General features: G+C 37.5%; 1 protein-coding gene across 3 annotated transcripts in view; it reads left to right on the top strand.

Moving 5' to 3' along the window:
* The window catches only part of ITGA6 (integrin subunit alpha 6), a 96,203-nt gene that overhangs the window by 46,466 nt on the left and 27,939 nt on the right, over nucleotides 1-21,798 (top strand). For 2 of the 3 annotated variants that reach the window (XM_044669792.1, XM_044669791.1), the window contains exons 2-11: nucleotides 3,580-3,704; nucleotides 4,634-4,713; nucleotides 7,148-7,403; nucleotides 9,575-9,706; nucleotides 14,199-14,409; nucleotides 15,111-15,304; nucleotides 15,445-15,533; nucleotides 16,172-16,290; nucleotides 19,343-19,441; nucleotides 20,661-20,722. In XM_044669792.1, coding sequence (XP_044525727.1) covers nucleotides 3,580-3,704; nucleotides 4,634-4,713; nucleotides 7,148-7,403; nucleotides 9,575-9,706; nucleotides 14,199-14,409; nucleotides 15,111-15,304; nucleotides 15,445-15,533; nucleotides 16,172-16,290; nucleotides 19,343-19,441; nucleotides 20,661-20,722 — 1,367 coding nt within the window. Of the gene's footprint in view, nucleotides 1-3,579; nucleotides 3,705-4,633; nucleotides 4,714-7,147; nucleotides 7,404-9,574; nucleotides 9,707-12,382; nucleotides 12,500-14,198; nucleotides 14,410-15,110; nucleotides 15,305-15,444; nucleotides 15,534-16,171; nucleotides 16,291-19,342; nucleotides 19,442-20,660; nucleotides 20,723-21,798 lie in introns of all 3 variants that reach the window. The other variant, XM_044669790.1, reaches the window with a different exon arrangement.

Below are 21,798 nucleotides of genomic sequence, written 5' to 3'. Positions count from 1 at the left end.
CACTTTTCTGAAGACTCTGCCATTGCCATGCAGATGTATGCACTGTTTTACTGTATACTAGATTAGAAGTATGAAGAAAATCAGTTTGATATTTAAATATACATGAGCTTGTAGATAATCAATCAGCCTCTGATGAAGGGGTAATCTTTTCCTCACCTAAGTCAACCTTGGTGCATGTACCGATTTTTGTTTTTGTTTTTGTTTTTTAACCCTTACCTTCTGTCTTAGAACCAATATCTGATTTAAGGCAGAATACCAGTAAGGTCTAGTCAATTGGTGTTAAGTGACTTGTCCAGGGTAACACAACTAGGAAATGTCTTGAGGTCAGATTTCAACTCAGGATCTTCTCTCTCTAAGCCTGGCTCTCTATCCACTGAGCCATCAACTGTCCCTGTGCATGTACTGTTGATCCCATCCGTTTCCATCTTTTCCATATCATCTCCCTATGTTCCCCTCCCCCATTTCTTCCTCTCTCTCTCTCTGTCTCTGCCCTCTTTTCCCCCATTATCTTCCCCTTCTTTCTCCCTCTTTCTCTCTCCCACCCCTCTTCCTTCCTCCCTCTCTTTCCCCCTTTTCCCCTCCATTGTGTCTCTGCCCCTCTCTCCCTCCTCCGGCCCCCTCTCTCACTACCCCTCTGTCTCTCTGTCTTTGTCTCTCTCTCCATTGTCTCTCTGCCCCCTCTCTTTCTCTCTCACTCTCATTCTCTCTCAACCCTCTCTCTGACTGTTTCTTTCTCTGCCCTCTGTCCCTCTTCCTTTCCCCCCTTGTCTATCTCCTTGTCTTACCCTGCTCTATGTATCTCATGTCCCTCTCTGTGTCTCCTTTATTTCTCTCACTTCCCTCCCTTGCCTTCTCACATTTGATTTCCTCTTTTCCATCTCTCCCTATTTACTGGTTCCTTTTATATAGCCAAAAAAACATATCCAACTCACCCCTATCCTTGTCTCCACTCAATCCCCTTTTACTTCCTGGTTTCTAGCCTGGCCCCTTCCTCCAAACTCTCCCTCCAAAGTTATCAAGGATCTTCTAATTTCTAAATCTAGGGTTCTTTTCTCTCAATCCTTGTTTTTTTACCCTTCTGTGGCATTTGATACTAATGACCATTTTTTCCTTTCAGATAATTCTCTTTCTTGGATTTCCCTGACATTTTACTCTTTTGGTTCACCTCTTATCTGCATGCCTTCTCCTTTGTTAGATTGTCCTCCATGGCCCCTCCTCTTCATAGACAGCCCTAGGCTCTCTTTTTTCTTCTATACATTCCCTCTTGGAGACCCTGTTAGCTGTCATGATTTCAATTATCATCTCTATGAAGATGACTCAGAGACCAGTTTATCTATCCCCATCCTCTCTCCTGAGTTCCAGTCCTATACCACAAACTGTCTATTAGACATTTCAAACTGGATGTCTCATAGGTATCTCAAACTCAGCATGTCCAAAACAGGATTTATTATCTTTTCTCCAAATCTGGAGCACACCAGACCAGCACAGAGCTTCTTTGTCTCTGAGTGACCCCGTCCAGAACTCTACCCATCCTCCTCCCTTCCTCCCATTAGTGAAGCCTAAGGACTCCCCCGATCTTGTCATCAGCCTTGTTGTGTGCTTTAGTGACCCCTGGGCCCTTTCATGTACATTTTCTCCTGACTCTCCTGTATGTGATCTCTCCCAATTATAGAGGAAGCTCTTGGAGAGAAAGGCTACCTTGTTGTTTTTTTTTATTTGTATTCACATGCTTGGCACAGAGTAAATACTTTTTAAAAAATGCTTTTCTATTTCATTCCAAAACCCTATTCTTTCCCACAATATCCTGGAGAGCATCTCACCATTCTTTCATCCCCCAGATTCCCAAGGAAAGCATCATCCTCCTAGAATTGCATTCCTGGAGAGCCAGGGCTGCTTTTCTTTTCTTTTTGTATCCTCAGCACTTAGCACAGTATTTTTTTTTATAGTAGGTGCTTAATAAATGCTTCCTCCATTCATCCATCCTTGATTTGTCACTTATTTACCCCACATATTTGACTTGTTGGCATATCCTCTTGTTTCTCTTCAGCATCTTTTGTTTCCTCCCCACTCACACTGCCACCCACCCCCTCCAGGCCTTCTTCATTCCTCACTCTTCATCTCTCCTGGACCATTTCATTAGTCAATTAATTGACCTTCCTGCCTCATCTCTCTAGAGTGAATCTTTCCTTCATACAGCTGGCAGAGTGATTTTCTTAGTGCACAGGTCTGACCATGTCATCCTCCCAACACACATTCCACTCTCTCTCTGTCTCTGTCTGTTTGTCTGTCTGTCTGCCCCCCCTCTCTCTTTCTGTCTCTCTCTTTCCCTCTCTCCCTTCCTTTCTCCCGCTCTTTCCTCCCTTCTCTCTCTCTCCCTATCTCTCTCCTCTCACTCAATCTCTCCTTCTTTCTCTTAGCTCTCTCTTAATCTTTCTCTCTTTGAATCAATCTCTCTTTCACTCTTTCTCATTTTCCCTCTTTCTCTCTCTCTAAATCACACACACATATATTTTTCCCTCTTCCCCCCTTTCTCTGCCTCCTCTTGTTCCTTCTCCTTTCCCCTTCTCTCCCCTCCCTTCGCCCTCCCCTCTCCTTCTCTCTTTTTTTGTAATGGGGTAGTTTGAAGGGGAAGAGGAGAAGGAGAAAAACAATATTTTATTAATTGAAAATTTTTAATTAAAAAAAAGAAAGAAATGGAACCTGGAATTGTTCCCTACTGCAGGCATAGCACTCAGCAAAAGCTGTAGAAAATTACATCTGCCAGATCTTTCCTCTAAACCCTGCTGTAGATCAGAGCAGCAGTCAGTCATGTGACAACATGAATTGAATGCCTGCTATTTGCAGAGCATCATCTATACAAGGTGTTCTGAGACATGGCAAAGAACATCCTTTGCCTCAATTAGTTTCCCACCTAAAAAAAGATTATAGGACAGGACAGACACATTAGAAACAGTTTGACATTCTCACCTTTCATTTGGGCTCTTTTCTTTTCCTTTCCTCCCCTTAATGAGCAGCCCCCCACCCATAATCCCCTGTTCCATGACTTATTCTCTTGATACTCTCCTACTCAGTCTTTTTTTTCTTTTAAACTTTTTCCTTCTGTCTTAGAATCAATACCATGTATCAAGAGAATAAGATGGAAGGGATTTAAGTGACTTTCCCATACAGCCAGGAAGTGTCTGAGACTAGATTTGAATCTCCCATCTCCAGGCCTGGCTCTCTATCCACTGAGCCACCCAGCTGTCCTTCAATTCAATTTAATGAACATTTATTAAACACCTACTATGTGTTAGGCACTGTGCTAAACCAGACATTCCCTGCTCTCACAGCCAAGGCAGTAAGGGTGAGTGGGGTAAGTGACAGGGGATGAGAAGAGGGTGCCATGTCTTAAGGAGTAAACGAGTAGATCCTGAGAGGCAGCCAGTATGAATGGGTAATAAATACCATGGTGATTCGGGCTCAGAGAATCTGCCCTATCTTTGACAAACCAGGATAGCTGTCATCTTATTCTGGCTAGTCCTAGAGGTGGCCCCTTCTCCAGGCCCTCAAACACCCTCTTTGCTTTTCTCTCGCTTACAGGTTGTTGGTAGGGGCCCCTCGTGCCAAAGCTTTTCCATTACAGAGAGCCAACCGAACAGGAGGCCTGTACAGCTGTGACATAACAAGCCAGGAGCCTTGCCGACGCATTGAATTTGATAACAATGGTAAATTCTTCCTAACTTTATTGAGACAAATAAAATTTCTTGGGGCTCATTATTAGTGAGAACTTTTATTAGAAAAATATTAAGTATATTGAAAATGTTCTATTCTTTCTCCTTTAACCCTTTCCAAAATGGATTATCAGGGCATATGTGGAAAGAAGACTGACTTTGGAGTCAAGAGTTCAAGTCCTGCTTCTGCCATTCATTGTGTGGGCTTGGACAAGTTACCCATTATTTTTGGGAATCTCTTTTCTCATCCATAAATGGACTAGATGATCTCTAGATGCTTTCCAGAGATATATTTTAGAGAGGGGAAAAACCCATCTTTTTTTTTGGTAATAAATGGCATTAGTGGTTCTACATGTTGATAGTTTGTATTTAAAACATTTTCTTATATGAAATAACGAGCTCCTAAATCTCAGCTTGGTGATTAAAAAGTGCTACTTTCATTGCTTTCATTGTAGAGCTACTGCTAACAAGGATCATTGATTAATTTAAAAAAAAAAAAAGTATCCTTTCACTGATATAGTGTACTGATATTGCCACCTATTGACAAAATGAAGTACTGTAGAAAGGCATTGTTTAAGAACTCACTTCCTCTTTGGTTGATCTTTCTGTTTACCTTAGCTTTAGAGCAGTATTAATATCTTTTAGTATTTAGATTGTTAAGAGTGTCAGTGGGTAGGAGAAAGGGTTAATAAGCAATGTTGTAGCATTCTAGATTTCAACAATATATGGAATGTTCTTAAATGTCCTGACAAATAACTATCAATTTGTCCAAGGTTAGTAATAATTTCTGTGCATCTCTGCATAAGATCTGGGAGCAGAATTACCTTTTTTTTTTTTTTAAGAAGAAAGCAGATATTTTTGTTCATGTGCTCAAAAAACTCCAAAATGCTGAATATGTGTGCAATTATCTTTTTATATCATAGCTGACCCTTCGTCAGAGAGTAAAGAAGACCAGTGGATGGGTGTCACTGTCCAGAGTCAGGGCCCAGGGGGAAAAGTGGTGGTAAGTACTAAGAATCAGAGGTTTAAGGGACCAGCTACTTCAGACTTTGCTACCAGTGACTAATGAGCAGTGGAAGTCTTTATTTTCTAAAATACTTTGAAATAGACATGTTTTGCTTTTTAAAAAATTACATACAATTTGTCATTCAGTCATTTTTCAGTTGTTTCAGACTATTTGTGATCCCATTTGGGGTTTTCTTAGCAAAGAGACTGGAGTGGTTTGCTATTTCCTTTTCCAGCTCATTTTACAGATGAGGAAACTGAGGCAAACATGGTTAAGCAATTTGCCCAGGGACATACAGCTATTAAGTGTCTATAGCCAGATTGGAATTCAAGCAGATGAGTCCAGGCCTAACACCCTTATCCACTGCACCGCTTAGCTACCCTAATGAAAACAAATTTATTAATTGTAAAGGAATGTCAAATTCATTAAATGTGCAAGATGGTTGAAACACAAGATGGCATTGGATAGAAAGTCAGCCTTGGAATGAGGAAGCCCTAGCTTCAAATCCTACCTCTGGCTCATACTATCTGTGTAACTAGGGTAAGTCACTTAACCTCAGGACCACAGGAAACTTTCTAAGACTCCTTACCTGAAGGAGCCTTCACTGATGAGATGGATGAAATCATAGGTCTGGACCAGCCCCCAAATTAAAAATTGCAAATTAGGTAAATAAATAAATAAATAAATAAATGAATGAATAAATGAATAAATAAACAAATAAATAAATAAATAAATAAGTGAATGAATAAATAAATAAATAAATATTTGTGTGTGTGTGTGTGTGTGTGTATATATATATATATATATATATATATATATATATATATACATACACACACACAATGGGAGGGAGGGAGGAAGGGAGGGGGAGATGGGGGGAAGGGAGAAAGAGAGATAGAGATGGAAAGGGAGAGAGAAAAAGAGAGGGAGAGACAGAGAAGGAGGAGAGAGAGATGGGAGAGAGAGAGAGTTATGTTGCAAGAAATAGTCGATTTATAAGAAAGTTGGCATGAATCCTCATAGATTGGGTCATAATTGTATATTTGCATGAATTTACATTCTATGCAAAGAGAAAAAAGAAATAAAATAAAATTTAAAAACAAAGAATTCTGTTGATTTTATGTAGTTTTCAGGGGATGAGAGAGAAGGGATGGGGAAGGATTTAGTTAGTGAAATTTATAAGTATTTTCATTGATTTTTTTTAAACCCTTGTACTTTGGTGTGTTGTCTCATAGGTGGAAGATTGGTAAGGGTGGTTTTCATTGATTTTTAAAAACCCTTACTTTCTGTCTTAGTATCAATTTTAAGAGCAGCAAAGGCTAGGCAAATAGAGTTAAATGACTCGCCCAGCTCACATAGCCAGAAGTGTCTAAGGCCAGATTTGAAGCCAGATCCTCCCAACTCCAGGCCTGACTCTCTATCTTCTGAACCACCTTACTGCCCCTATTTTCATTGATTTTTAATATGTATCTCATGAAACCCTGAAGATTGCCATAATTTTTATAATAAAATGATAAAAAATTTTATAATAAAATTAGAAAATAGAAAGTATTTCACCTTTTTAGATCACATATTCTTTGTCCCCCCACCCCCAAGCAAACACATAGTTGATTTAGAGGGAGTGTATTATAGAGTGTTGGGAGCTGGCCTTGACATCTGGAAGACCTGAATTCAAGTTCTTCCTTTCACATTTTTAGTGGATGATTTTAGGGAAATCATTTCACCTCTCTGGGCCCCAGGCAGCTTTGTAAATTGCAGAAGAATTGTTAATGTCCTTGGGAGAGGGATTCCTCTCCCTGGGAGTACCCTGTACCAATGGTATTTGTGTATATGTTTATGTAAAATTCTCTCTATAATAAATCTACATGTATGTCTACATGCAAAAACATATGTTCTTTATACATGTGAGCAAATACATGTGTGTACATATATTTTGTATATGCACACAAACATATTTAAATCTATTTTACACATCAGTGCATTAGGTACATATGCAAATGTGGCCGTGTTTTCTTTTCTCCTGAATGTAAAATTATTTCTAGTTACAAATTTGTTAGTATTCCGTTAATTGAAAATGGAAATAAGAAGGCATTTTCTTTTAGATTCCATAAATTTTTGTAATAAGTTGAGGCGTTTGCTATTTCTTCTCTGTGTTTTAGGAGTTGGCATGTAACATGCATTTGAAACTTCCCTTTTGGGTGAGAATAGAAAAGTGTTTCAGTAGCTAGATAATAGCTAGTTGTCATCTCCACAAACAACTAGAGTTTGCCTTTTGATCAGATCCTAAAAGGATGAATGAATTGTTACAATTCATAGAATTAGCTCTTGTTTTTGTTTCTCTTGATCCCTCCGCAGTCAACCCTCTTCAGAGCTTAGAGTTTTGAACTATTTTTACAGATTTCATTGTGCCTTTATCTCTTCCACCTCACAGACGTGTGCCCATCGGTATGAGAGAAGGCAAAATGTCAACACCAAGCAGGAGTCCCGGGACATCATCGGGAGGTGTTATGTGTTGAGTGAGTCTCTTACCATTGAAGATGATATGGATGGAGGAGATTGGAGTTTTTGTGACGGCCGTTTGAGAGGCCATGAGAAATTCGGCTCTTGCCAGCAAGGCGTATCTGCTACTTTTACTAAAGATTTCCATTACATTGTGTTTGGAGCCCCAGGCACCTATAATTGGAAAGGTAAGAGAACATCTCCTCAGGCATTATTATTATTATTATTCTCTGGAGAGCCATGGGAGAAACTCTGGGTGACTGGAACCTGTGTATCCTTTTTACAAAATGGAGTTATCTATAAAAAAATTAATTAGAAATTTATTTTAACCCCTATTAGATTGATGATAAATGATTAGACACAGTAGAATAGGGAAGAGGTGGAAAAACATGTAAAATTAATGAAAGTTTTTTACTTTTGTCATGCAATTTTTACTTTCCTAGTTTTAATTTTGGGCACCAAATATCATGTCCTAAAAGTTGGTGTGGTCATTATCTATAAAATCTATTTTGAGAGTTCAAAGTATTTTAACCACCACAATGACCCCTTTAATGAGGATTAAGTTTGTCCAAAGGAGTACTTTATTACCAGATAACAAACGGAGTTTTTTCAAAAATAATACTAAGAATGACCTGGGAGATCTTGATTTTAGAAGAAAACAATGTAAAAAATCTCTAATATTTTTAAGCATTAAACAAAGCAAGACCTATTTTAGTAGTCTATAGTTATAGGAAGGGAAAAGACCAAACAAAGGAGCAGTTTTATTTTTGCAAATGAAAAAGGCAAATAAAATAAGGTCAAAGTAGTAAAAATATTACTATGGCATTTTAAAAAATTGATTTTTGGAGTATCTAAACCGGATCAAAAAGAATAAGCAAGATTTCCCCCAATCACTTCAAAGAAAAGCAGTGGGCTTGGGGAGACAGGGAGACAGTCAGGTAGGAGGTTGCCTGAATTTACCCAAGGTACCTTTGTTTGGGTAGAGATGGTCCACAATTATTAATTGAGAATAATGTTAGAAACTTTTACTGGTACCATAAAGATAATTATTAGACATTGAAAGTAGAGAAAACAAATAAATGGCTGGCTTTCTCCTAATCCATCACAAGAAGAAACTACCTTGATTAAAATAATAATAATAATACCAATAAGAATTTTATTTGTTTTTCTCTAAATGGCAACAACATAAAAGCTTTTAAGGTTTCCTTTTTTCATTTTGGCCTTTTCAGATTTTGATTCCTGTCAAAAATTGTTCTTATAAATCTCCTTCTGATACATTTCATAATTATATTTCTATGTAATTCGCCCATGTGATTCCTTGATAAAAGGTATAATATCCTACATGTCTTTTGTGCCTGCCACATGGCTTTAGCCATGTTGAAATGATATTTGGGGATTTTAAATGATTTCTCTTTAAAAAGGAAGAATTGTTGTTGATTACTGCAAGAAAATATTACTTTTATTTTTTCTGGGGAAGTATGGACTCATAGTAGCAAAAGTCAGAAGCCTTGGATTGGTATCCCAGCTCTTCCATATTCTTGCCCTGTAACCTCAAACAAGTCGCTTAATTTCTTTGACCTCATTTTCTTCAATAGTCATAATAATCTCTGTCTTGTCCACCGCCCAGGAATATCAGGAAGATAACTTACGTCAAGCAATTCTAAAGTATGAAGTCCCAAATAACTGTCAGGTCATGTTATTATAAACCTTGACATAAAAGCAGAGATAGGAAGGGTTTGAAGTTTGGCTTTATTTCTGGGCCTTATTTGTTTTGGAGTTTGGGGGTTTGGTTTTGTTTTGGTTTGGGGTAGGAACAGAGCAGAGTGAGTGTATGATATGAAATTCTATTTTAAAATTGAATGCATAAATTTTTAAAAACAATAACTTAGTTATACCTTTCTCCTGGAGGTTTAAAAACAAAAACAAATTTTGACTTTTAATATCAATCTGAAGAAGCTAAATTGGTTTTAGTTTGTTTATAGAGGAAGTAAAGTATTAGTTCTGTCAGTTTCATGTATACATGCACATATATTCTATAATTTTCATAGCAAACATCATTTTTCATCTTGTTTTATGACATCATAGAAATTTTTTTTAGATTCAAGAAGACACCTATTTTAAAAAAAATTATCACAATCTCAATTCTCTCAATTATTGAGAATTTTCATGGATGACAGTAATATTCTTTTCCCTCTCGTTATTTTGATCCACTTCATCATTACTCCCTCTCACTTCTTAACCTCCTTTCAGTTTTGCTCATTTCCCTTCAGTGGTCCCATGGAAAATATGTGTTAGGAATCATTTATTTTCTTTCATTTTTGTCTTCATTCCTTTTTGTTTTACCATTTCATTCCTTCAGGAATTGTTCGTGCAGAGCAAAAGAATAACACTTTTTTTGACATGCATATCTTTGAAGATGGGCCTTATGAAGTTGGTGGTGAGACTGACCATGATGAGAGTCTAGTTCCTGTTCCAGCTAACAGTTATTTAGGTAGGAATAAGCATAGATGGCAAATGTTTCCAGACCTGTTTGTTGCTATATGACAATCCTGTGTCCCTCTTTCTAAAACTTCATTTCCAAAATTTTGGATAACTCTTAGAACTTCTGGGTCCCTTAGGTTCTACCTAATAAAAACCAGTCGGGGTCCTTGTCTGCACCTGCTTTGTCTTGGCAATGGAATTCTATCTGATTTGGAATTTCTTAACGAAAATAGTAATGCTAATCTTTCCCCAAACTAGTTCCCTCCCTGAAATTTCTCTGTATGGAATGTGATCCTTTGCATTGTGCACAGAATAGGAGCATCAGACACACTGGTGGCATTTACTCATGGACCATTCTGAAACAAAAAAATAATAACCAGAGAGGAAATTATTTGTGGAGTGCTAATCTTATGTTCCTCTTTAGGAAAGTATTCTTAATAGTTTCATTATGTTTGGAACTACTGAGTGGAGAGGTAAAGACATTAAACTTCTCATTTTGTAATTTAGAATCATCCTCTGCAAGGTAAGTATGACAGGAAGGTCTGTAGATCCTGGCCAGCAGGATCCTGGAAATATTTAGTTTTTAGTTTGAGCTTAACTGCTAGAGCTATGATGAGATTTTATAAAATGGTAACCAAGTATCGGTTCCTTAATGCCAAAGGTTTCTTGATATTAGAATGATTATTGGGTATTATTCAGTTGCAGTATGGTCATATAAATGAGCTTTAAAAGACCTTTAATTTTTGGTGTAAGTCAGTGATTCCCAAAGTGGGCACCACTGCCCCCTGGTGGGTGCTGATGGCCACAGGTGCATTTATCTTTCCTATTCATTGCTATTAAAATTTTTTTAAATTTAATTTCCAGGAGGCTAAGTAATGTTTTTTCTGGAAAGGGGGCGGTAGGGCAAAAAAGTTTGGGAACCACTGGTATAAGTTGACATGTAGAACTAATTACTATGGTTTTCATGATAAAAACATAAGAAAAAAAATCAACCAGCTTAAAACAAAGTTGGGGAATTTGGATGAACTGATAGTCCTCCTTGGTGTAATAGAAATAAAACCACATTTGGCATGAGAAGATCTGAGATGAATCTTGACTTTGCTACTTGGTATTTTTGTGATTTTTAGATAACCTCTTTTTTCTACCTTCAGCCTTAGATTCCTTACCTGTAAAATAAGGTTAAACTAGATGATACTTGAGGTATTACCAACTTGGTCTTATGATCCTGTTTTATATATATATACACACACATGGAAGCTTAAAGGAGAAAATTAATTGTGGCCTGGAATTTAGAAAACTGAACCTTCTGTAACAGTTTTTAACTTTATAGAAGTATTTCCTTCTTTTGAGTATGACTCAATCTAAAGTATGACTCAATAAAAAATTACAAAATGGAAGAGGAAAACAAAATCTTTATTTTGAAGGTAGTCTTTATTTACAACTAAAAGACTGAGTTAAAGGGTAAGAAAGTACAGAAAAATAAATCAAATAGAAGCCAATCAGATAAAGAATTGATGAAAGTCAAGCGAAAATATCTTGAATGTAGGAACTGTGGGAGCATCCAGGGCCATTGCTGCTCTGAATTCAAGACTTTGAAATGTATGAGGTCACCGTTTTATATCTCTGCAGTGACTGATGATGGGACAGAAAAGGAAGGCTGTTGCAAATGGTTTGTGCTCCTTTGCATTTTATTCATGCTCACAATCATAATACTTTTCAATTTAAACACTGATGTTAGAACACAAATTTAGTATTTGAGAATGTTTTAATAGACCATCTCCACCTTTTATTTTTTAAAGTCTGTTTTATTTGGAAATCTATGCAGCAAGGGGAAATATTGTGTTGACCAAAACAGACCTTTGTTTTAGTTTTTTAATCATTTAAATAACAAACACTTATTAATCAATTAAAACAAGTGTATATATCAGAGATTTACCATGTGCCAGACACTGAGGATTCAAAGAAAAAATAAAAACTGCCGCAAGGAGCTTATATTCCCCTAAATGTTTTTGAACAATAGCTTTGCTCTCATTTCTGAATGTTTATACCTCTGTTACGCTGCTTTTGCCTCCTTTTGAATGAGTAATCATTGCGTGGAATGGAAAAGCTCAACCTCTATAGATTCAGCTCTGCGGAAAGTCAAATCATGCCATCTTGTGCTTACATAAGGATATACTGTATTATGTATGTCTCTCATTATAGCGTAGATGATGAGCCAAGTGTTACACTCATCCCAGTGCCTTCATGAGAATGAGCCTATAGTTATAAGCTGAATAAATGTTTTATGATTCAAGCTATGTAAATGCTAAACAGACTCGATATTTTTCTTTTCAAGTTTTTCATATCCCTGGAGATGAGGGTGTAGTGATAGCTCTTATCACTTATTTTTCTTCTTTTACTTGTATGCCAAAGCTTCAACAGTAGAACAGGAAAACAAACCCATCACTGCTTGGTTATCTTTTTTCGGCTGTCTGTAGATTTATTGCTTGATTGAAGCACTTTCTCAGTTATTATCTCTTGTGAATAAAGAGATAGGTGTCTGAGGTTTGGGGGGGTGACAGCACAACTTGGAGTCCATTGGCTGCTGTCACATCTTCGGTTATCTAAAGAGAGACACAATAGCTATCACCCTGTTTACCAAGCATAATTGCTTTTTCTTCGATTTCTTTTCCATTTGTACATACAGGCCTTCTCTTTTTGACCAGTGTTTCCTATACGGATCCTGATCAGTTTGTTTACAAAACAGAGCCCCCCAGTGTAAGGGGCGACAAATCTCCTGGTGTGATGATGAATAGCTACCTAGGTTTGTGACCCTGGAGATGATGACAAGTAAATCGTCTTGGTCATTTTTTTTTTAATAAATCCACCTTGATTTACATGCCAACATTTTTTTTAAGTCTCACTCCATTTCAAATAAAAATTCCATTAAAAATTGATATCATGGATTCAGCCCTTGAACAACTTTTAGAGATGGATTGATTCTAATAAAAACTTCCTGAAACTTTCTAAGATATAGATAGATAGATAGATAGATAGATAGATAGATAGATAGATAGATAGATAGATAGATAGATAGATAGATAGGTAGGTAGATAAATGGATAGATAGATAGATAGATAGATAGATAGATAGATAGATAGATAGATAAATGGATAGATAGATAGATAGATAGATAGATAGATAGATAGATAGATAGATAGATAAATGGATAGATAGATAGATAGATAGATAGATAGATAGATAGATAGATAGATAGATAGATAATCTCATATGTTAAAGTCAGCCCCTAATTTGAGAAATAAAGCAGTAGGGGTGAAAATTTCCACAGCATAAAACAATTAAATTAAATTTTAAAAAATTAAAGTTTTATTTACTTTTCTGCATTTGCTTTGTTTTTGTAAAGGATTGCTTTCTCAGTTTGATATGCCTGAGACCTGCTGACCATGTCTCTCCCTGCTTAGCAAAATCTTCCCCCCTTCACACACACACACACACACACACACACACACACAGATGTTTTAGTGTTTGTATTCCACTATCAGATTCTAGCAAACAATCTGAAAAAATTAGGTGCAGCCCCTGTAAGGTGGATCCCCTGAAAATTTCAATAAGTTACAATTCACCTCTGTTGTTGATACCAACTTATCAAATATTGCATTACATCATTCACATTACATCATGCCCTTTTTTTTTGCATGCAAGAACCAGATCTCTTTGAAACATCTATGTGCTATCTATTGTGTATTAAAGATTTCTCTTTTGATTGGTTACAGAATAGATTAAATATAGAATTATCCATGTATCAAAATCTAACTGGGGCAACTAGGTAGCACAGTAGTTAAAAACCAGTCCTGGAGTTGGGAAGCCCTCGATTCAAATTTGGACTCAGATATTTCCTTGCTGTATGACTCCAGGCAAGTCATTTAATCTCAATTGCTTAGCCCTTGATACTCTTCTGTTTTAGAATTGATACTAAGACAGAAGGTAAGGGTTTAAAAAAACAAACAAATACAAATCATTGCATTATGGAGTGTGAAATAGGATAACCCACCCTTATAGCACTTATTCAGCTCTGCTGAAATTATTCTCTCTGCATATATACACAGAGATGTACTGTATTAATTTTGGCTCTCCTTATAGCATGGCCTGTCACCCAAGTCATCATTAAAATGAACTTATATTTATTAATATTTTATTCATAAAATTATAATTTATAGACTTAGAAATGTTTCATGCTATGTAAATGTTCACCAAAGCAGATATTTTCCTTTTGAAGTCTTTAATATCCCTAGAAAGCACTGATGGTATTTATCATTTACTTTTTCTTTCACTTGGATGCCAAGGCTCTTGGCTCTGGAGTCCATTTACCAAAGAAAGTGGATGGGTGGGAGGGTGCAAGAAGGAGAAGGCGATAGTGAAAATAGCAGTGACATAACCCTTTCCTGTATTAGAAAGTCGATGTGATGTTGTGATGCTTGTGTGTCTCTGCTTTGCTTTTCTAGGTTTTTCACTGGACTCAGGAAAAAACATTGTCTCTAAAGACGAGATCACTTTTGTGTCTGGTGCTCCAAGAGCCAACCATAGTGGAGCTGTGGTGCTTCTAAAGAGAGACACAAAATCCACACATCTTTTTCCTGAGCATGTGTTTGAAGGAGAAGGGTTGGCCTCTTCATTTGGCTATGATGTGGCAGTAGTGGACCTCAACAAAGATGGGTAAGGATTTCTCAACAGAATTCTTTCTTTGAGTCCTCCTTTTATACTGAAAAGTATTGCTTACTAGGTCTTAGGCAGGACTTGAAAATAACTTTGCACATGGATGATTTTTTTTTCGCCCTTAAGGATTCTCTTAGTTCTGCTGACATATTTTTACCAAGCAGCCAAATTTTCTCCATCATTTCTGCTATTTGCAAAAAGTACATCTGATAAGTGTGAGCAGAAACATATTTGTCTGTGTTTCACAATGTGGTAAAAAAAAATAAACCCTTATCTTCTGTCTTATAATCAAAACTGCATATTGGTTCCAAGGCAGCAGAGCAGTAAGGGCTAAGCAGTAGGTGAGTGGGTGGGTTTAAGGGTCTTGCTCAGGGTCACACAGCTAGGAAGGGTCTGAGGTCATATTTGAACCCAGAACCTCCTGTCTCCAGGCCTGTCTCTCTATCCACCCAGTTGCCCCACATGACGCCTTTTTGGATATTTCTCCTCAATTCCCCCAACTGCTAGAGCCTTCCCTCACAAATCACCTTGTACCTAACAATTTGTATTTATTCTTCTTATATTTGTATGTATATACTTTAGAAATGTCTTTGTCTTCTTCATTAAAATAGAAGCTTCTTGTAAAAAGGAGTCTTGTACCCCTCAACTTTCCATGCATTTTGAACTAATCATATACATTCTTTGCCTTATTATATTTGAAGCTGGCAAGATATAGTTATTGGAGCACCACAATATTTTGATAGAGATGGAGAAGTAGGAGGTGCCGTGTATGTCTACATTAATCAGCAAGGCAAATGGAATAATGTCAAGCCTATTCGCCTTAATGGAACCAAAGATTCTATGTTTGGTATTGCAGTCGAAAACATTGGTGATGTTAATCAAGATGGGTACCCAGGTGAGACAGTAGGTGACAAAATGTTGATGGTCTGACTATTTAAAGGACTTCTAGAAATTAGCATGTCTAAAATCTTATTAAAATGATCATTTATGACTTTTGGAAATGTAAATGCCTTATCAAACTGTTATGTTCAACAGATATTGCAGTTGGAGCACCCTATGATGATTTGGGAAAGGTTTTTATCTATCATGGCTCTCCAAGTGGAATAAATACCAAACCAACACAGGTGATTCATTATCATTGACCGCTTATTTCAAATTTGGTTTTGTGCCACAATATAAAGTTCTCAGGTCTAAATTGAATCTTTTTTTTTTTTTGATGTTTAGCACTGGGCAACAACTGAGAAATTTGCCTTTGGAGACAAATTACATGACCTATTTACTTTAATTTTAAAATATTATAAGCAGGTAGAGCTCAAAATAATCCCAACTGAGGAATAGTTTGAGCTCTACAGTCTTTCTGTATTTTACAATGTAACCCTCTAAAACAGGATTTTTTTTCTACAACCATGCTAAATGCAGATTTCGGCTTGTTTCCACCAAGGTGGAATGAAGTGGAGAATTATTGCAATTACCTGGATGATTCAAGCCCTCAAAACTGCTATTAAGGAAAATGAGAGCTTTTAAAAAAAATTGAATTATCCAGATTAGCTTTGTACATGGAACAAGCTAATCAGATAATTACGCACTTCTTCTGTGTAGACGCAACATAAATTGGAAGCCTTGGATGAACTAAGATACTTGAACTTTGGGAATATAAATTGGGAATGCTCGTAGATGAACTTTAAAGGAATATGTGCCAAAAGAAATTTTGTATTTAAGTTCATATGAACAATCTCATATTCTGTTCACCTTCTCATTTTAGGTTCTTGAGGGTAAATCTCCATTCTTTGGCTACTCAATTGCTGGAAATATGGACCTTGACAGAAATTCCTACCCTGATGTTGCTGTTGGTTCACTCTCAGATTCAGTGTCGATTTTCAGGTATATATGTGTCTTTCAGTTAATCATACGCATAGACATTTATATTTTAAAGTGATAATTTAGATTTTAAAAGCTTAATGTATATGTTGCAAAAGCAAATTTTTTAGAAATGAATTTTGAAGATATTTTTTGGCTTTGAAGAATATTCAAGTTTTAAAAAAAACCCAAAAAACAATTTTCTAATATAGTAAATATTTTAGTATCGCCATTTCATCAGCATGGGAACACACTCCATGGATGAGCTCCCAGTGCATTTGTAAATTAGTAGAATTAAGATTCATAAACATTTTTGTCATAGTTTCCTTTGGTAGTCTGGTGAAACCAATGGCTTCCTTCTCAGAGTAATATATTTCAATACAGTAATTGAAGAAAATGTTAAATGCCAGTTAGAGGTTAGTAAAAACATAGATACATTTTTCCCATCCAAATTCATGGACCTTCTAAAATCTATCCATAGACTCCCAGATTAAGAACCTCTCTGGAAGATGGTTATAAAAGTTTCTGTGGCCAAGCCTTGTGCATTAGTCTATTCTGATCCTTAGACAAGAAAAAGACAATAAATTCTAGTGGCTTCCTCATACAACTAGGATCAGATGTATAAAATCCTATGCTTGGCTTTTAAAGTCCTTCATATCCTGACCCCTTCCTACCTTTCCAGTCTTTTTATGCTTTATTCTTCCCTCTTCCATCCATTCTGGGAGCCTTTGGGTTCTGGGAAGCTATTCTCCATATAGCCATGGTTTTACATTACATTTCTTAAAATATATTCTTTAATTCAGGTAAAATTTATTTAATTTTAAAATGTTCTTTACCACTCTCCATCTCAGTGACCCTGACCTTGCTGTTCCTCAGAGCATCTTGTCCATGTCTAAGATCCTCTCCCTCCTTGCTTCCACCTCCTTGCTGACTTTGTTCAAGACTCAGTTCAAATCCCACCTTCTGTGAAATGCCTTTCCCAGTCCCTCTTCTCTCTCTCTCAAGTGCTAGCATCTTTCCTCTGAGATTCCTTCCATTTGCATTGGATGTATTTTCTATGTCCACAGTCATTTGCATGGTTTCTCTTTCCTTAGAATGTATGTTCCTTGCAGTCAGAGAAACACAGTTCCTGGCACATAGTTGGCCCATATTTTATTGATGCTTATTGTTGGACTGGTCACTGAGGTCCTATTTGAAGCATAATAGGTTGAATGCTCTATTTACCCAACCTTAGATAACCCAGGGCCAGCTCTTTACCAGGCTTAGATTTCAGGGGGAGTACTTTAGTAGGGGAATATAGAAAAAATGAGTCATTTTAGAATAACTGGGAGAAAGAATACTTTAAACATTTAACCCCACCAGGATTGGTTCCTTTCCATATTTAGATTTCAGGGGAGTACTTTAGGAAGGGAATATTGGGAAAATGAGTCATTTTAGAAGAATTGGGGAAAAGAATACTTTAAACATTTAACCCAAACCTTAGATAACCCAGGGCCAGCTCTTTACCATGCTCTGATTTCAGGGGAGTACTTTAGTAGGGGAATATAGAAAAAATGAGTCATTTCAGAATAACTGGGGAAAGAACACTTTAAACATTTAACTCAACCTTTGAGAACCTGGGGCCAGCTCCTTACCATGCTTAGATTTCAGGGGAATTCTTTAGTGGGAGAATATAGGAAAAATGAGTCATTTTAGAATAACTGGGGGAAAGAATATTTTGAACATTTACCCCCAACCTTTAAGAACCCGGGTTTGGTTCCTTACCATACTTAGATTTCAAGGGAGTATTTTAGAAGGGGAATATAGTAAAATGAGTCATTTTAGAATAATTGGGGGAAAGAACATTTTAAAATTAAATAAATTTTACCTGAATAACAGAATATATTTTAAGAAATGTAGTGTAAAACCATGGCTATATAGAAAATAGTTTCCCAGAACCCAGAGGCTCCCAGAATGGCTCTGAACCTGGAAGTGGGTGGACACACACCAGCCTAATTATTTTACAAGAGAAGAAGCAGCACTTGGCAGCTAAGGAGCGCATCTGGAGAAGAGGGAGAGAAGACAGAAAAGCCCCCAAAAAGAGAGTAAGAATGGAGGGAGGAGAGAAGTGACGGCAGTGGCCGTGATTAGAAGTGGCCACGGGGGTGGTGAGTGGCAGACACCAGCCGTGATGAAGGGAAAGAATAGTTCCGGAGCCTGGAAGAGCAAACAGCCACCCACACCTCAGGACATCATCCTCAGACTGCTTGCTCCTCAGGCAGAACAAGCGCACCTGTTCCCTCCCCATCGCCCAGGCTCAGCTGTGTTGTCTTCCCTGCTGTGTTAATCGTAGGCCCCTTCTTGTGACATGGATTCCAGTCTTCCTCTCGTGGAATATAAAAGGCAGAGAGATAAAAATTGTGCTAATCACAAAAAGAGAAACACGGACATCTGTTTATGTCTCAGAAAGGGTGGATATGGGAAAATATTGATAGATCGGTATAGCGTGGGTATCCGCCCTGCGTGATATCAGAGCTCAAAAAGAACAGCTGTTAAAATTATTTGCCATTTAGGATTTTTTTTTCTTTTTTCAAGAAATAAGTCTTCAAAGCTAAAATCCCTGTGATGGGTTACTTTCGACTTAAATTGCCTTTAACACTTTAATACATTGTTGATTCATCAGTTAGAGAGAGGAATCTTTATAGAAATCTGGGCATGTCATCCTGCAGGCCGCATCCAGCCTTCACTTGCTTTTTGTTAGGCCCAAACAGGCCAGAGTTGGCTAATTTGGGGGGTGATTTTGTATAATGGAGTCAGAAGACCTCAAATTTCAGCTTGGTTCTTTGTACTTGGTTGGTTTGGGGTAAGGCCCTTCCCCTCTGTGGGCCTCTGTCTCCTCAGTATTTGTAAAATTGGGAATCGGCCTCGAAGACCTTTAAGATCTCTTCAGGGTCTGAGTCTCATGATTCCAGACATCTCTGCTCCGTGGTCTAGGCCTGAGTCTAGGCCTGAGTCTAGGCCTGAGTCCGAGGAGAAAGCTTACGTAGAAGGCCACCAGAATTCTGACTGTGTTCTCTTGTTTTTTCCTACCTTCTAGATCTCGGCCTGTGATCAACATCTTGAAAACAATCACAGTAACACCTAGCAGAATTGATCTCCGACAGAAAATGCTTTGCGGGGCCCCGAGCGGGATCTGGTGAGATAGTTACTTGTGGGCCATGGGCTTGCCTCTGTCCGGCTCTTCCTCCTCTGGGGTGGTCAGTGCTATCTGTCAGACTGACCCTGGATGTGTGCAAGTGTGTGCCATATTGCATTTTCCCATGAATTTTAATTCCATTTATAAATCTCATACTTTGATGCTGCAATGACAGCATTCCTCAAAATCTCACCAGCAAAATATGCAGGGTCATGAAAAGAAGAAACTTTACATTATCCTTGGGTGGCGTGATAGATAGAGCTCTAGACCTGGAGCCAGGAAGAATTGAGTTCAAATCCTGTCTCAGATACTTCCTCATTGCGGGAAAATTCCTTAATTCCTTTTTGCCTCACTTTCCTCAAATTTAAAATTAGGATATGAATAGTTCCTACTTCTCAGAGTTTTAGGGGTAGTTAGGGAGAGCACTGGGCCTAGAGTCAGGAAGATCTGAGTTTAGATTATACCTCAGACATTTATTCTGTATGAGCCTAGGCAAGTCATTTAATCTCTTTCTGCCCCGGTTTGCTTAACTGTAAAATAAAGATAACAATAGCACCTACCTCCCAGGCTTATTATAAGGATAAAATGACTTAATATTTGTAAAGTATTTTATAAACTTCAAAGTAAATGCTAGCTATTATTATTTCCTTAGACAACCATTTTTCCTTCCTTCCTTCCTTCCTTCCTTCCTTCCTTCCTTCCTTCTTTCCTTCCTTCCTCCCTTCCTTTCTTCCTTCCTTCCTCTCTTTCTTTCTTTCAAACCCTTACCTTCCATCTTAGAATCAATACTGTGTATTGGTTCTAAGGCAGAAGAGTGGTAAGGGCTAGACAGTGGGGATTAAGTGACTTGTCCAGGATCACACAGCTAGAAAATGTCTGTGGCCAGATTTGAAGCCAGAATCTCCCTCTAGGCCTGGTTCTCAATCTACTGAGCACCAGCACCCCCCCTCTATATGTATTCATATTTATTGATATTGACAGCTATATATAACATCTATAAGCCTGGGACTATATAGATCCAATGCTGTACCAGTGCCATAGCATTCCTTTTGTTTATTTATTATTAGAATTATTTTAATTTGTTTTTTCCCTAGTCAAATCTTAATGTTGTTATCATTTTTAAAAGTAATTTGGGCATATATGAAAGCTAAAGTTTTTGTTTGATTTATCCCACTGCGATAAGGCATTATTTAAGAATTATATGCTTGATTTTATACAGCCTGAAGGTTAAGGCCTGTTTTGAATACACCGCCAAACCCAGTAATTACAATCCTGCGATAAGTAAGTACCTAAGACTATATATATGTATATTCTTTGACTATATATTCAAAAAAGTTTCAAGTTGAAAGATCTTCAAAAATTCTAGAAAAAATAGAATTATGGCAAATGAAAGAAATTTCTAGGGTTAAATACTTTTTATTAGAAAAATAGTGTAGTGGGATGGAGCAAAAGAATTGGTGTTGAGAGGACTTGAGTTCCAAATCATATCTCAGACATGTTTTAGCTATGTGACCTTAGGCAAGTAAATTCCATAGGCCTCAGTTTCTTTATCCACACAATGGGGATAGTAGCAACTACTTCCAAGGGTTATTGTAAGGATAAAGTGCTTTAAATATATATTATATCATTTAATAAACTTTATAACACTGTATTATTATTATATTAGTATATCTATCCCTCGCCTCCTATAGCAGCACCTATACCAGAACCAAATAACAAGAGGAAACCTTCACTATAGATTTTCCAAATAAAATCATTTTATACCAGGATACTTTGGAGAATGACTCAGTTCCCATAGCCATGTTTCCAGTTCCATGGCAGCCTAGGGAAGACATTTTTTCCCAGTGAAAATTAATAGAATCAGCTAGGTGGCATAGGATGGATAGAGCTTGAGGCCCAGAATCTAGAGAACTTGGCTTCAAATCTGGCTTCAGCCACCTCCTAGCTATGTGATCCTAGATAAGTCACTTAACTTTGATTGCCTAGCCCTTGCCCATATCTTGGATTTAATATGAAGACAGAAGGCAGAGGGGGTGGGGGAGAGAGGGAGAGAGAGACAGAGACAGAGACAGAGACAGAGACAGAGACAGAGAGAGACAGAGAGAGAGACAGAGAAAGACAGAGAGAGAGACAGAGAGAGAGAGACAGAGAAAGACAGAGAGAGACAGAGAGACAGAGAGAGATAGGGAAGAAGAGAGAGGGAGGGAGAGAGAGAGAGAAGGAGGAGAGGGAGAGGGGAGAGTGAAAGGGAGGAAGAGGGAAGGAGAGAGAAGGAAGGAAGGAAGGAAGGAAGGAAGGAAGGAAGGAAGGAAGGAAGGAAGGAAGGAAGGAAGGAAGGAAGGAAGAAAGGTAGGTAG

This window comes from Gracilinanus agilis, chromosome 3, assembly GCF_016433145.1.
Source record: "Gracilinanus agilis isolate LMUSP501 chromosome 3, AgileGrace, whole genome shotgun sequence".
NCBI classification, from domain to species: Eukaryota; Metazoa; Chordata; class Mammalia; order Didelphimorphia; family Didelphidae; genus Gracilinanus; species Gracilinanus agilis.
Note: the sequence above shows the minus strand (reverse complement) of the source record. Positions and strands in the feature narration are given on the sequence as shown.